Source organism: Peromyscus californicus, unplaced genomic scaffold (assembly GCF_007827085.1).
Source record: "Peromyscus californicus insignis strain IS unplaced genomic scaffold, ASM782708v3 Scaffold_2__1_contigs__length_46816999, whole genome shotgun sequence".
Taxonomy (NCBI): domain Eukaryota; kingdom Metazoa; phylum Chordata; class Mammalia; order Rodentia; family Cricetidae; genus Peromyscus; species Peromyscus californicus.
In genome coordinates this window covers 10,881,447-10,897,808 of record NW_026294540.1, presented here as the reverse complement: position 1 = coordinate 10,897,808, position 16,362 = coordinate 10,881,447, and the positions used below count along the sequence as shown (strand labels likewise).

At 51.9% G+C, this 16,362-nt stretch overlaps 1 protein-coding gene and 1 long non-coding RNA gene across 3 annotated transcripts; one reads left to right on the top strand and one right to left on the bottom strand.

The window, feature by feature from the left end:
- Nucleotides 1-80: 80 nt before the first annotated feature.
- Sds (serine dehydratase) lies at nt 81-11,173 on the bottom strand. The gene is made up of 8 exons (XM_052755207.1): nt 8,000-11,173; nt 5,246-5,400; nt 4,355-4,394; nt 3,956-4,095; nt 3,767-3,858; nt 2,965-3,192; nt 2,230-2,354; nt 81-739 (listed from the first exon to the last, which is right to left on the bottom strand). The coding sequence occupies exons 2-8, from the start codon at nt 5,396-5,398 to the stop codon at nt 534-536; spliced, it is 984 nt and encodes a 327-aa protein (XP_052611167.1). The 5' UTR covers nt 5,399-5,400; nt 8,000-11,173; the 3' UTR covers nt 81-533.
- LOC128120951 (uncharacterized) lies at nt 628-13,702 on the top strand. Of its 2 annotated transcripts, XR_008222026.1 has the most exons (5): nt 628-2,129; nt 3,826-4,004; nt 4,178-4,740; nt 12,262-12,414; nt 12,901-13,702. It is a non-coding gene; the product is annotated as an uncharacterized LOC128120951 (long non-coding RNA). The 2 variants fall into 2 exon arrangements; XR_008222025.1 differs by having other exon boundaries at nt 12,262-13,702.
- The last annotated feature ends 2,660 nt before the right edge of the window (nt 13,703-16,362 follow it).

The window sequence follows — 16,362 nt, the reverse complement described above, 5'->3', positions numbered from 1 at the left end:
ATTCATTTCACCGTCCCTGCCCTGCAGACAAGAGTATACAGGGTTGGTTTTCATGCACATGGTGGGGCCGCTGGTGTTTTACGGCTATCCTTGTCCTGTCAGTAAGGACTTCATGTTAGAATGTGGTGGCCTTGCCTATGCATCCCCCAGCTGCTTTGCCCCTACCCCAGATCTCTTTGCGGAATAGCTGTGGTCCCCTCTCCAGGTTGATGAATGTGTGGGCCCCACTGTTAACACTAGTTCAGTGGGAGACCCAAGCCACCAGCATGTGGGTGGGGAGCATTGCTCCTCTGGGAGCCAGGGCAGGTATGGCAGGGTGACCAATGCACGCTGGAAGCCAAAGTAGGAGGCCTGGACTGCACACAGACCTCATGTCAAGAACAAACAAAACTCAAAAGTCTTTGCTTTATAAATATATATATATATTTACTTATTTACAATGAAAAAGTGCATGTTATAAACATGGGTAAAGGAGGGTGGGACCACTGTCAGGTGCATCCCCTGCCCACATTACTGGGGGGGAGGCCAGGATGTCACTTGGGCAGCCCGTTCAGGCCCAGCTGCACCTTGAGTGCCTGCAGCTGGGCCAGGCTGATGTTGCTGCCACCACACACGATGACGACCAGCGAGGCCAGTGGGGCTGGCAGCCGGCCCTCGTCCTGCAGCCTGCACACCACACCACTGTACAGTGCGGCCAGTGCCGCTCCACACGCAGGCTCCACCAGGATCTTCTCGTCATCTGTGGGGAAGGGGCTGGTCAGCTCTCCACACCAGGAAGTCTTGGACCAAACCTCTCACTGTGGCTGAACCCAGACTCAGTTTCTTCAGCCTGTGCCAAGAGTTCTCAGGTATCTGAGAGGGTGCCTAGGTGTGTGGCAGTAAGCTGCGGTTATTAATAACTGGCAGTGTGTTATTTTTCATCCTTTTTGGCTTTTTTTCCCCTCCCCTCTGAGTCAGGGTTTCTCTGTGTAGCCCTGGCCATCCTGGAACTTGCTCTGTAGACCAGGCTGGCTTTGAGCTCTCAGAGATCCGCCTGCCTCTGGAGTGCTGGGATTAAAGGTGTGCAGCACCACTACCCAGGTTCTTTTCTTCTTCTTTTTTTTTAATAAACGATTTATTATGTAGTGTTCTGTCTGCATGTATGCATGCAGGCCAGAAGAGGGAACAAGATCTCATTACAGATGGTTGTGAGCCACCATGTGGTTGCTGGGAATTGAACTCAGGACCTCTGGAAGAACAACTAGTGCTCTTAACCTTTGAGCCATCTCTCCAGCTACCCCCCTCCTCCTGGTTCTTTTTGACCATCTTGTTGCAGACTGAACCAAGAGAGTTCCATTACAGACCACCTCCAATCCAGCTCATCTCAATCCTTTCCCTGTGACCCTGACTACTAGGGAGCTCAAAACGGGCACTTGAAAGGATGGCTGGCTTGTCTTCCCTGCTGTCATGACTGCCAGGCTCACTTTTTTTAAATTAATTATTTTTTCATTTATTTTACTCACTGACCACAGTTTCCCCTCCCTCCTCTCCTCCTGTCCCCTCCTCCCCTCATCCATTTCTTCCCTGTCTTCAGAAAGTGGCAGACCTCCCATGGGAGTCAACAAAGCATGCCACATCAAGTTGAGGCAGGACCAACCTCTCTCTGCATCAGGGTTGGCCCAGGCAACTCAGCATGGGGATTGGATTCCCAAAAGCCAGCCCAAGCGCCAGGGACAGGTCCTGATCCCACTGCTAGGGGACCCACAAACAGACCAAGCTACACAACTGTCACACACATGCAGAGGGTCTAGTTCAGTCCCATTCAGGCTCCCTAGCTGTCGTTTCAGAGTTGGTGAGCTCCCAGGAGCTCAGGTCAGCTGTCTCTGTGGAGTCCCCTGTCATGACCTTGACCTCCTGGCTCGTACAGTCCTTTCTGTCTTCAACAGGGCTCCTGCAGCTCTGCCCAGTGCTTGGCTCCCAGGAATCCACAAGGATGACCCCGGCTAAGATTCCTAACAATACCGGAGAGGGTGCCTGAACGGGCCGTCTAATGTCATCGACATTGGGGACTATTCTGTCATCAGAGAGCCTTCCTCCAGTCACTCACTGATGGAAGCAGATGCAGGCTCACTATTTCATGAGCAGCCCAGGTGTTTCTTTTTACCACTGACTTGCTTTAGCTTCCATTCATGAGGCATTCTAGGCCGAGGAGGGAGGAAATTAAGGGCAAAAAGGTCCCTTGGTACATACCCACGAACTTCTCGATGGCGGCCACAGCCTCCTGGTCTGAGATGACCTCAGAGAAAATGGGGTGTTCGTAAAACAGCTTCAGGGCCTGTGCCGCCACAGTGTTCACACCCAAGGCCTTGGCAACACTGGGAGGCGAGGCAGAAGGATGCATGTGAGAGGCAGAAACTATGGATGGGGGGGGAATGGGTAGCCCGTGCCCAGTCCCCAGAACCTGCACAGTGGTCTTGGCTGTCAGACTGGACTGACTCAGATATGCCCTACCCCAGCTTGTAACCTTCACCTACTCCGCTCACTGGCCTCCTGCCCCAACCTGCCAGGCTCAAATGAGTGGTGGGGCAGCAGACTCAAGGAACTCAGTCCCCAGCTTCAAGGAGCTGTCCCTCATACGCTTTCTCTCTCTCTTTTTTTTTTTTTTAAGTAGGGAGAAACAAAATTCAATTTTGTTTAAGCTGCAAATTTAGGGTTTGGTTATAAACTCCTTGTAGGCAAGAGGGTGGTTTTTTCCCCCGACCCCGTGTCCAGGATCAGCCAGGGTCTTGAACATTTCGGAGGTCAGATAAGCGGCCAGCAAAGAAGTGAGGCATGAGGACCTCAAGAAGTGATTGACATTACCTGCCATTATTCACATAAAGACTCGTGTTCAAGGCCCAGACATACCACACATGGCTGTGTGACTTTGAGCAAACGACCAAAGTCTCGTTTTCACTGTGTGTATAACGGAGGTGCCGAGCTCACCTGGTTATCTTGGGCAGGGTGACCAGCTTTCCTTCCTTGGTGGCTGCATGGAAGCTGTGGGCGCCGAAGGTCTCCATGGCAATGATGGGCACATCCTCCCAGCCCACCTCTTGAAGTCCCTGGACCACTCCACACAGCAGGCCTCCGCCACCCACTGATAGCACAATGGCCCCAGGCTTGGCACTCAGCGTCTCCTTCAGTTCCTTCACGATGGAAGTGTGGCCTTCCCTGGGCAGGAGAAGGGTGGCAGGTCAGGGCTGGGCTTCCTGAAGACACAACGGATGGTTGAAGATGCCGGCTAAGGTCCATATTTGCTTCCATCCCAGGCAGTGGTGAACCTTGGAGCTGGCTTTTGCCCTCTACCCCGCCCAGCCATGGCCTCATAGGACACTGATTGTGTAGGAGACGAAAAACGCACCCCCCCCTCCCCCAGAGAGGATGGCTGTGGGAGTTGGTGGATAAACCCCCACTTCCTACCCTTCAGTGGACACATTTCTTGGATGCTCATTCCCCACAGGTTCTCAGGGTCCCCAGGGGCTGAGGTTCAGTTGCCCATGGCAGATGCTGGCATATGAAAGCTACCTTCATCAGTGCATCCCCACCTCATTTGTTCCTAGTCACCCCCAGATGAGCTGATCTCCCTGAATCTCTGTATCTGGGGACCCCCCCCCATTGCTGATGTGTGCATCTGGGTGTTTGTGTGTTCTCTCCTGCATACATTGGGTGTGCAACATGGAGAACCGGCAGGCATTACACATTATGGCAGATATGTGCTGTAAGGAGTGGGGTGGCCCCAACTCACCAGATAAGGGGGTCATCGAAGGGGGAGATGTACACCCAGCCTGGGTTGTTCTTTTCTAGAGCCTTGGCCAGTTGGATGGCCTCATCCAACATCTGCAGGGCAGTGGGAGTAGGAAGAGAATGAAATGATGGGGGACCTTGTCCAGCTGTCAGGAGCCCTCTCACCTGCCACCTGCCGGTCCGCACTCACCTCTCCCACCACTTCAACGGTGGCGCCTTCGTCCTTGAGCCGCTCGATGGTGAGGGCAGGTGTGGTGTTGGGTACAACGATGGTGGCTGGGATGCCCAGCCTCCTGGCAGCGTAGGCAGTCGCCATACCCGCATTGCCCGCTGTTAGGGTGGCATGGAGAGGGTGTGTCAGCAGAGAAGGGTCTGGGACCCTAAGTGGGGCTGGTCATCCCTTTCCTGTCAGGCTCTGAACTCCTGTCTCCTCCCAAGTGACCTCTGCCTCATCCTGGGACGCCGAATCTGGACGTCTATGAATGGGTTCATTGCTGCAGAGACCACGGCCCCAGAGAGGTGAAGCGCCTGGCCTCAGGACACACACAGTCCAGGATAGGAAGGGAAAGAAAGCCTCTTGGCCACTTACCTGAAGAACAGACAAAATGTTTACAGCCTTGTTCTGCCCTCTGTGGAGACAAGAGGAGGGGTCAGGCTACCTCTCAGTCCCTGCCTGGAGCATCCACACTGAACTCACTCACCTTCCTCCTCTTGGTATCTGAACCACCCTCCCCTCAGGCATAGCTTTCCCAAGGAGACTGGCTGGGGTAAGGGAGCAGATGTCAGTCTTGAGAGAATCTCATGAGTGGGGTATCCCTTAGCCAGAGGAAACTCTGATATGTGTAGCCTATTCTAAAATTACTTTCTTTTTAGGAAGATAGTATTTATTCAAGTTATTTATCTACGTGTATGTGTGCATGTGTTGCCTGCAGAGGGCAGAAGAGAGCATCAGATGCCCTGGAGCTGGAGTTACAGGTGAGCCACCAACTTGGATGCTGAGGGTGAGCACGGTTCCTCTGAAAGAGCCCAAAGTGTTCCTAACTGCTTAGCTATCTCTCCCGCCCAATATTCATTTCTAATTATGTGCATGTGAGTGTAGATGCTCTTGGAAATCAGAAGAGGGCGTCAAATTCTCTGGAACTGGAGTTATAGGTGGTTGTGAGTCACCATGTGGATGCTGGGAACTGAACTCAGGCTCTCTGCGAGAGCAGCCAGTGCTATTAACTGCTGAGCCATCTAAACTCCAGCCTTTAAGATGATGATGATGATGATGATGATGATGATGATGAATTTACTTATTTTTTTAGAGACAGGGTCTTGCTATGCAGCCTAGGATGCTTCCCACCCTTCTTTCAATTTCCACCCTTTTGCCTCAGTATCCTGGGTGCTGAAATCTTGGGTGTACATCGGCACCCCTGGCTCTAGAACTGTCAGGTAGGAAGGAGTGCCCTTCCTGCCAGGATGCCACCCTGCCCTGTACCGTCTTGCAGAGGTGCCCAATGCCTCGGATCTTGAAGGAACCCGAGGGCTGGGAGCTGTCCATCTTTAGGTACACACTGGTTCCAGCCACTTTGGACAGGGCCATGCTGTCACGCAGCGGAGTCTTCACGTGGAGGGGCTCCTGGGCTGCCATGGCTGGGGGGAAGGGAGGAGATGTAAAGAGTCAAGACAGCTGCCCTTCTGAGCTCTATGACTCCCTCCCTCATACCCACGATTTTCAGGAAAGGGCACAGGATAAAATCTCAACTGGGCTAAAAATCTCAGCTGGGCTATCTACCAGCTAAATCAGTGGCCAAGCCCTCACCTTTGCCCCCCAGATTTGGAAGGTCATAAGTTCAGAAACTTCCTTAGTCTGCAGGGGAAGAGTCTTGCACAAACATCCTTAGGCTGCAGCCTTGGGTAAGTTCAAGGAAAGAGTCTTGCACAAACATCCTTAGGCTGCAGACTTGGGCAAGTTTAGGGGAAGGGTCTTGCACAAGCTGGTTCAGAATGAGTCACAAGATGGGGGTGTGGATAAAGCAAGGCCAGGGGAAGTCGAGGCCTGTTTCTGGAAAGTCAAGTGGAACCCACCCCACCCCACCTGCTTCCATGAGCTCAGAACGTGTCAGCAAACACAAAAGAAATGAGCCAAGTGGGGTCCTGTGGAGAGTGGCCTTTGGGTCCACAGGACCCCTCCATGCTCAGCATTTTTGTCCTATTGTATATTACTTATTTAAACACACACATATGTATGCAGAGGCCAGAGGTCAACATCTGGTGTCTTTCTCAATTGCTCTAGTTTATTTGTTTGAGGCAGGGTCTCTCCCTGAGTCTGGAGCTCACTGATTCAGTTAGCCTGGCTGGCCAGCGAGCCCAGAGGTCCTCCTGTCTCTTGCTCTCCAATGCTGCGATTGCAGGTATTTTTTGCTGTGTTTGGCATTTTTTGATGTGAGTTCTGGGGATATGGACAAAGGTTCTCATAGGAAGCCCTTTCACAGACTGAGCCATATCCTAACCCCATATACGCTTTAAAAAATTATGTTCTTACCATGTAGCCTAGGCTGGCTTTGAACTTCTGATCCTCCTATCTCAGTCTCCCAATTGCTGGGATCACAGGTGTACCCCACCATACCTGGTGTTCAGCACATGTATATTTAAAAAAATGAGCCTTTGGGCTTGGTACAGGCCTGTAATCCCGGTTCTTGAAAGGTGAAGGCAAGAGGATTAGGCATTCAGGGACATCCTGGGCTACATAAGACTGTCTCAAAACAAAAGCAAAAAGACCTGGGACCCCAGTATTAAGCTATGAAAGGCTCTCATTTCTTCTCATTTCCTTCCTTCTTCCTTCCTTCCTTTTTCTTTCTTTCTTTCTTTCTTTCTTTCTTTCTTTCTTTCTTTCTTTCTTTCTTTCTTTCTTTCTTTCTTTCTTCTTTCTTTCTTTCTTTCTTTCTTCTTTCTCTCTCTCTCTCTCTCTCTCTCTCTCTCTCTCTCTCTCTCTCTCTTCCTCCTCTTCCTCCTCCTCCTCCTCCTCCTCCTTTTTTACGTACAGTCTCTCTGTGTAGCCCTGACCATCCTGGAACTTGCTCTGTAGACCAGGCTGCCCTCGAACTCAGAGATTCACCTGTCTCTGCCTCCTGATTAAAGGTGTGTGCCACCACCACCTGGGGGCTCCCGTTTTTTAAAAAACAGAATTCTTTTTTCCTGGCATGGGGACCAGAGAGGCTACACAGCCCCCTGGTTCACCCTCATCACACAGTTCCCACATCGAGAGGACTACTCTCGAGGCTACATGACAAGCTTAGGTTTGGCTAATGGTACCGTGAGGTCCCTTTGGTAGCCATGACAGTGAGGAAGCCTTTGGGTTAACACCGGCTCAGCCACTGTCCCTCTGAAGCCCTGTGAGAAGCCCTAAGAGAGATCCAGGGCCAAGTAGGATCCAGCCTAGGCAGAGGGTGACTCTTGGGAGCATGTACATATATGAACGCTTGCGTGTGCATGCTCCTGTGCGTGCGCATGAGACTCAAACTTGTGATTCTCTTGCCTCGGTCTCAAGAGAGATGGACTCAAATTCATCGTGATTCTCCTGCCTCTCAAGTGCTGAGATGGCGGGTAAGCCCACTAGGCCCCTCTTCCTAGTAGACCCCTTGAATGACAGTCAGGGGAGAAGGGCATGGCAAACAAGGGTACCTCCAAATTTGTTAGCTTTAGCCTTCAGCTCCCAGCTAGCCCCCATCCTGACACACCGGGCCTGCTCTGGACCCAAAAGGCCCAGCTGATGCAACCTCTGGCTGGTGCGTGGTTCCCATCACCCTGCAGACCCCTTCCAGGTGGCTTTGGGGAGCCCCACCTGGTCCCTGCCCCAAGGCTGCATCTGCAACTCTGGGGTGTACTGATTCCCACTCCAGAGGCCAATCCCACCCGGCTCTATAGATGGTGAGACTCAGGAGAGGAAAAAAGTGTAGAGTCGGGGTGGGGAGGTCTTGGCAAAGGTGGCTGATCTGAGGCACGAGCTCCAGAGCAGAAGTCCCTCCTCCCCTGTCATTTGGCTCATGCGAGCACTCAGCAAACACAGCCTGTCTCATCTCACCCCTGTGCCATCCTGAGCTGGAGGATCCTACCATCGTCCCATTTTACAGATCAGAACACGGAGACTTGAATGGATGTGCCTCAGCCCCTCTTCCCTTTCCTGGGTACCCGACTCTGGCTGTCCCTGGCTGTCAGTTCTGGGATACAGCTGAGGCTGGGGGCCACGTACCTGGCACAGAAGGAGCTGGTCAGAGCGAGCGAGGGGTAGATTGTGTCTGTGTCCTGGGAAAGTAGAAGGTTGGCAGGACGCTCTGCTCCAGGGCTTTATTCTCTGGAGGAACCTCTGGGCAGCCAATAAGGGCCCAGGCAGGCCACGCCCCCAAAAGCCACGCCCCCTGGTCCAGGCTGGGGCAGTGGCAGGGGAGGGCATTCAGGCCTGGTCTCCATCCTGGCCTCTGACTCTGTCACCTCCCCTTTCCTCCTGGTTTCTTCACTTGCAAGTAAGACACTTATCTCCCGAGGGCATGTAGGACCTGGGCGTGGGGATGGGGGTAGCACTAAAGAGCCCTTGCCAGGGGCCCTGGGGGTTCATCCCACAACTACAGAAAAGCTGGGCAGTTGCTGGACACGTAGTATGTGGCCAAGAAACAGCCACAGCTCAGCCACATGGTGGCTCACACTTGCGACCCCTGAACAGCAGAGACGGAGGCAGGAGAACTGAGTCCGAGGCCAGCCTGGACTAGAGTGAGCTCTTGTCTCAAAATAGAAAGAAGGGGGGAGGGGAGAATGGGACTCAGCCACCGAACCCCAAATTAGTGTCAAGCCGTAAAAGAGGTTTATGTAGAGTGGAAATGAGGCTCAGGTCACAGACATAGCAAGAGGCGGGACTTGGGCAGGACTCCCAACCCTGTGATTGACAGAGCTGCTTACTGCCATCCTCTAGGGACTCTTCATATAAACGGGCAGATGGGTAAGACCCAGGGGACTGGGTTCAAGTCCTGGCTCCACTGTTACTAGATCAGCAGTTCTGAGCAAGAACCTTGCCCTCCCACAGACTCTGTTTGCTCACTTGCAAACAGGGATGATGCCAGCACCTCCGTGCCAGGCTTTGGAGATGGGGGTGTGGGTTAAGTGACAGACTTGAAACTGAACAGGCAGCCTGTGTGTGTTAGTAGCCTTCATCATCGCCATCACTGCAATCACTACTGACATCACCACCACCGTTATCACCATCACTACCACCACCACTACCACCACCATCATCATCAACACTACCATCAACACCCCCATCATCACCACCATCATCATCACCACCACCACCATCACCGCCACCAACAACATCGCCACCCAATTTATCACCACCACCCTCATCATCACCACCACCACCATCATCATCCCCATCATTATCACCACCACCACCATCATCACCACCACCATCATCATCAACACCACCATAATTATCACCATCAATACCACCATCACTACTATGACCTAGATATAAGACCTAGGAGGTCTTATATCTAAAACCTCTTCCAGCTCCACTCTGAGCCTCTGGCTTGTCTCTGGTGGTATGCAGAGGCCTATACATCCACAAGGGTACACACACACACACACACACACACACACACACACACACACACACACACGAACACATGCACAGGCATGCGACCCGACTGCTTCTTTCTCTGGCCTCCCCAACCAAGAAAGTTCTCTTGTCCCATTGGCTGGGCCAAGAATACCGATAAACACAGTGTGACTATGGCACAGTCGGCTTGCCCAGGAACCCCCCTAGGCAGAACAAGCTGCGTGTTGTCATTGGTTCTCCCCCCATCACTCACAATAGGCATGACCATGGGTCAAGGACATGAGATAGGCAAGCCGGGATGACATGGATGTCACAAAGCCCTTGTGTGGATACAGTCACTTTGTGTCTCTCTTTACCAGCACCTATTGCCAGAGTGATGGGGTCCTAGTCCCATGCCATGTATCCCCTGTGTGTGTGTGTGGGGGGTCGTCTCATGTGTGCCAAGACACACAAGTGTATGGGCTTCCTTTGTCCCGTGCTGTAGTGAGGACAGGCCTGGAGGATGGCATTTGCTAAGAGTCATCAAGGAAGAGGGTAACTTGGAAAATGCTATCTTGGGAACTCAGAGTCTTTAGGGAACACAGAGTTGATGGAGAGAGTTGAAATGGGAACAGGTGAGTGGGCTGAGCAGTTTGAATATACCTGGAGGGTCTAGATTTCATGTTTTAGATTAAATCTGAGTCAGGGTCTCACGTAGCCCAGGCTGGCCTCCAACTCACAAAGTAGCTGACGATATCCTTCACCTCCTGATTCTCCTGCCTCCACCTTCAGAATGCTGGGGTCATAGGCGAGTGCCAACCATGCCTACTTTACATGGTACTGAGGATCAAACTCAGGACCTTCAGACTTCTCAATAGAGACTAGAAAGCCGGAAGGTCCTGGACAACTGTTATGCAGACACTAAGAGACCACGGATGCCAACCCAGACTATTATACCCAGCACAACTCTCAATCACCATAGTCAGAGTAAACTCAGGACCTCGTGTATGCCGGGAAAGCACTGTCCCAGCTCAGCCATATTCCTAGCCCAGACCCTTACCACCTTTTCCAACCCTTTCACATACACCTCCTTCCCACACCTTGACAGTACAGCCATTCCCAAGGTGGGGTGTCTTTTGCATCCAGGGGGCTCTGGGCAGTCTCTGGAGATATTTTTTAGTTGTATCAGAGTGAAAAATATCATAGTTCCACACAATGACCGGGGCATCTGTCCTAGAACAGACACCAGCGGCTGCGTCTGAGGAACCGCTCCAGGGAGACATGAACGACACCCTCAGCCACCCTCAGCCCTCCTTGTTCTGCCGTCTCTGCTCCTGGTGCTGTGGCCAGGACTTAAGCTCAGGTGTACAAAACACATTCTGTCCATCTGCTCCTGAACCAGAGCCCCAAGAGGCCCCAAATGGGGCCGGTGGCTCACACCCATCGTCCTAGCTCATGGGAGGCTGAGGCAGGACAATTGTTACAGGTGTGAGGCCAGACCGAGGTACAGAAAGAGATTGTGTCTCTAAAGAAAATAAAAAAGTGGCCAGGTGTGGTGGCATACACCTGTAAACCTGGCACTTGGGAGGTCATCCTTGGCTACCTAGTGGGTTCAAAGCGATACATGAGACCCTGTCTCAAAAAAATAAAATAATACTTATACACACACACACACACACACACACACACACACACACGATGATAAGATGGCTCAGTGTTTAAAGATGCTTGCTGCCAAGCCTGATGGCCCAGGTTCCATCTCTGTAACCCACATGGTAGAAAGAGAAAACTGACTCCCACAGATTGTCATCTGACCTCTACCTGTGTGCCATGGCACACATACACACACACACACACACACACACACACACACACACACACACACACAATAAATAAATGAATACATCTAAAAACATCTTTAAAAAATGTTAAAAAAAAAAAAAAGAGAATAGAATTTGAACAATGAGGCGCCCTTGTTTTGGACTCTGTGTTCAACCTCTGTGGTCCCAGCTGAGGACTTGGCAGCCGCTGGGCTCTTTACACTGTGGTCACCTGCTGCAACCCTCACTGGGTGAGCGGGGAGATCCCAGAACCCTCCTGGGTTTCTCGGTGGCACCGTCTGCTGCTGACTCCCACTGTGCGTCATTCCTAGTGACAAACAGTCTTTGCTGATCCCTGATGTGTAAAAACAGGCACCAAGCCAAGGTCAGGACCTGGCAATAGCTGGAGCCTCTCCCAGGGGTTATCATCACCCATGGTGACCCATGCTGGACGTGGGGAGCTGGCCAAATCCAGCGCCCAGAGAGACCCTGAGAGAGACGTGGTCACAGCTCCTTGGCAAGTGAAGAAGTCTGTAGTAAAAACACCTCACACCCCAAGTGCACGTGCAGTGTTTAATTTGAGGGGACAAGGGTGTTTTTTTTTCTTCTCCTAGGGGTTGCACAAATACAGGAGCCAAAGCCCCTTGGGTGGTAACTGTTGAGTTTCATGGGAACCTTCTGTGCTTCCAGCCCAAGGCATCCCTTCAGGGGCAGTGGGTAGTAGTGTTAGGGACTCCCCCAACCAACCCCCCATCTCTGTCACAAGCTCCTGCCATTTCTGTGAAGTCCAAGGGGTTTTGTTCTATGAGACGGGGTCTCGCTATGTATCCCAGGCTGGCCTGGGACTCTTCATTCTCCTGCTTCAGCCTTCGGAGTGCTGGGCTTAGAGGTATACAGCATCACGCCCAGATTAGCTATGAGTCTGTTTGTTTGAAGGCAGGTTCTCCTGTATCCCAGGCTGGCCTTGAATTTCCTTTGTAGTCAAGAATGGCCTTTGTCTGATGATCCTGCTTCCACCTCCCAAGTGTGGGGATTCCAGGCGCTCACCACCATACCCAGTGCTTAGGTATGAATTTTTTTTTAAAGGTTTATTTGTTATGTATACAGTATTCTGCCTGCATGTTTGCCTGCACACCAGAAGAGGGCGCCAGATCTCATTACGGGTGGTTGTGAGCCACCATGTGGTTGCTGGGAATTGAACTCAGGACCCCTGGAAGAGCAGCCAGTGCTCTTAACCTCTGAGCCATCTCTCCAGCCCAGGTATGATTTTTTAAGCCTCTTGGGAGGTGCACCCGGGTTGAATGTCCCTCAAAGCTTGGTTCCTGGTCTCTGTGCTGGGTGGCCCAACTAGTCACATTAGCTTTTTTGCACCTAACTCTTTCCCTTGTTCTGGGCAGATGAGTTGTGGTAGGGAGTGTCTCTGCCAGGGTTTCAAACTCAAATACATCCAAGGTTCAGTCATGGCTGCTGGGTGCTGGGGAGCAACAGAGTGGGAGGATAGGGTGACTGCGGGACTGTGGCCTTCCAGAGAGGGTGGTATAGCTTAGCTTGGCTGATGGAAATCATGCCGAAAGGCCGGATTCTCGGGTCTGCAATGATCAGACTTCTTGGTCAGGGATGGGGAGTCTTTGAACTTGGCCAAGGAGCCACGCTATGTGTGTGTGTGTGTGTGTGGGGGGGGATTCATATGCCTACACCCTCACTTAGTCGCTGCTCACTGGCTGCATGTGTGGCTTCACCTGCCAGGTCCCTGGTCCCACCTAGTGGCTCAGAACTCGTGCAAGCAAGGAAGAGTGTGAGGTGAGGGTCTGTGACGGAGGCTGGTTGGCAAGTGTCGGAGGCTCCACGTGGTTCAGCAGCAAGGTCTCTTTGTCCCGGGAACAGGATGCACAGCTGGCGCTGAGGTGGTGAAATGAGGATTAATGAGCAACCCAGAGGACTGGCATGGTGGCTCTTCGGTGGCCTGAGGTGTCAGGGACAGGAGCTGGCTGACAAACATAGCCTCCCCCCCTCCCCCGTCCCCGTTAGCCTTCCAAGCCCATCCCCTCCCTCATTCCAGCCAGCATCTGTGGAGCCCAGCCCCTCCGCGACTCAGCCTCTGGCTCTGCCCCTGCTCTGTGACCTTGCGTCAATGACTCGGTTTCTCCGAACCTGTTTCCTCAGCACAGGGGATCGTTGGAATTTTTTTTTTCTTTTTTGTCCAGGTAGTTGTACATTCTGTGATGGAATGACGTCACAGGCTTCTCTGCCACTTTGTGCCGTATTCTCAGGGAACCACAGGACAGACAACAGAGCACCAGCTGTGGGCCCCCCGTGTCCCACACACACATCTGCTCCACAGCAGGGCAAACAAGGCACAGAGAGACTGAGTGACTTGCCTAGGGTTCCTCAGCCCAGGGAAGTGGTGTGGCTGCTACTCTGCGTGGCAGAGCCCGGCTCCAAGATCTGTGTCCTAGATACTGAACGCACTGCCTCCCCCATAGGAGCCCGCCCCGCGCCTGTTCTGCTTTCTTTCGTTTCTCTGTTCTCATTAAAAAATTAAAAATTACATTGGTTTATTCTCTCTCTCTGTGTGTGTGTGTGTGTGTGTGTGTGTGTGTGTGTGTGTGTGTGTGTGTGTGTGTTGGTGCACATGCATGCTACAACGGGTGCGTGGAGGTCAGGGGTCAATTTGTTGGTGTCAGTTCTCTTTCCTTCCGCCATGTTGGTCCTGGGAACTGAATTCAGGCCGTCAGTTTGGCTAAATGTTCTTACCTGGCAAACCATCTCAATAGCCACATATATGCCAAATATATGTCGTATGTATGTATGTATGTATGTATGTATGGTATGTATGTATGTATGTATGCATGTATTTGAGACAGTCTTGCTGTTGAATTCACGGCAATCCTCCTGCCTCAGCCTCTGGAGTGCTGATATTACAGGTATACCAGTACTTGGCTTGTTCTATGACTTAATAGTTTTCTTTAAAAACAAACAAACAAACAAAGATTTGGCTCAGCACAGTGGTGCACACCTTTAGTCCCAGCACTCAGGAGGTAGAGGCAGGAGGATCTCTGTGAGTTTGAGGTCAGCCTGGTCTACAGAGTGAGTTCCAGGCCAGCCAGGGCTACATAGTGAGACTCTTGTCTCAAAGCACCAAACCAAATCAAAACCAACACGCAAAAGAAAGGAATTATTATTATTAATTTTGGCTCTTCGAGACAGAGTTTCTCTGTGTAGCCTTGGCTGTCCTGGAGCTCTCTCTGTAGACCAGGCTGACCTCAAACCCACAGAGATCCTCCTGCCTCTGCCTCCCGGAGAGTGCTGGGATTAAAGGTGTATGCCACCACTGCCTGACTTATTATTTTTAATTGTGTGTAAGGGGTGTAGAGGTTACTCACATGTGTGTGCAGGTACCCTTGAAGGCGTCAGACCTGCTGGAACTGGAGTTGCAGGCCATTATGAACCACTTGATGTAGGTGCTGGGAACTGAACTTGAATCTTCTTCAAGAGTAGCACATGCTCTTAACCACTTAGCCAGAGCACCTCCCCCCCCCCCCCCCCCCCGCCATGCGTGTGTGTGTGTGTGCGTGTGTGTGTGTGTGCGTGTGTGTGTGTGTGTGTGTGTGTGTGTACACACTCCCACACCATGGGTGTGCGTCTGTAATCCTAGCACTTGGATGGTGGAGGGGAGAAGATCAGATGTTCAGTCATCTTTCTTTCTTTCTTTCTTTTTTTTTTTTTTTAAAGATTTATTTATTTATTATGTATACAGTGTTCTGGCTGCATATACACCCGCAGGCCATAAGAGGGCACAAGACCTCATTACGGATGGTTGTGAGCCACCATGTGGTTGCTGGGAATTGAACTCAGGACCCCTGGAAGAGCAGCCAGTGCTCTTAACCGCTGAGCCATCTCTCCAGACCTTGTCTTTATTTTCATAGCAAGCTTGAGACTAGCCTGGACTACACACGATCCCATGGCAAGAAAAACTAGAGACTCCATTCCTAGGGGCTTGTGGTAGAGAGCTTATCTGACATTGCAAAGCCCCGGCCGGGTTCCATCCCCAGCGATGGGGATGAGAGCCTTGAGGATATGCGATTGATGTGCCATAGGCATGCCATTAATGCAGATCCTTGTCTACGGCTGAGGTATTCCTCTACCAGGAAGCCTTTCTCCAGATCCCACACTACAGCCACTGCGGCGACCTTCTGCTCTCTGTCCTTTTGGGGTCCCCAGTGCCTCAGGCAAGACTGGGCACTGGACAGTGATGGGGGAGGGGCAATGCGAGGGCAGAAGTGAGTTGGGAGGGTTCCCAGTTGCAGATCATGGCAAAGCAGTTCCACCTGACCCCAGGTAGCCAAGGGTTAATCATCAATCATGGGAGGGGAGAGGTCACACTTCCCTAAGGGACACACTTCCCTATGGTGCCTGGTCCTTCTTGAATCTTGCCTCTCATTTTGTATTTAGGGAAACTGAGACTCAGGATGAATGAGGACACAGGAGTCTGAACCCTTCTTCACGGGTGCTGGAGAGCCGACCTTGGGTCTCCGCACTTGCGTGGGATGCATTTACCCAGAGCCGTCTCCCCAGACTGTTACAAGTACTTCTGTGACCCTTTCAATCCCCCCCCACTCCACGCCTGCCTGGGCTTGACACCCCACCTGCTCCCACCTCCCACAGCACGGGCATCCCGAGTGCTGGGAGAAAGCAGGGGACACGCTATCTTGTTTGAGGTTAAAGGTCTCAGGACTTGGCCGGCGGTAGGTGTCTGGTAAATATTTATTTATTGAATGCACGAAGCCATTGCTGTGGACAGTTAATAACAGCCAGGCTTCTTCTGCTGGCTGTGAAAGAGCAGAGATAGGAATGTGCTGTGAGTCACCCTTCCCATTCAGACAGGGTGGCAGGATGGCTACCAGCTTCCCTTGTCTTCTTTCTATCTTCCTTTCACTTATTTATTTTTTATTTGTAAGACAAGGTCCCTCTATGTCGCCCCAAGTGTCCTGGAACTTGCTGTATAGACCAGGCTGGCCTCGAACTCACAGGGATCCGCCTGCCTCTGCCTCCAGAGTGCTGGGATTAAAGGCGTGCGCCACCATGCCTGGTCTGCGTCTTTGTTTTCTCGGCTCAAACCTAAGCTGACCCCCGTGTGGTCCAGGGAACGTGGCCTGACCTAAGGACAGCTCTGGATATGTTAGATCTAGGGTGGCTGTGTTAATGAAG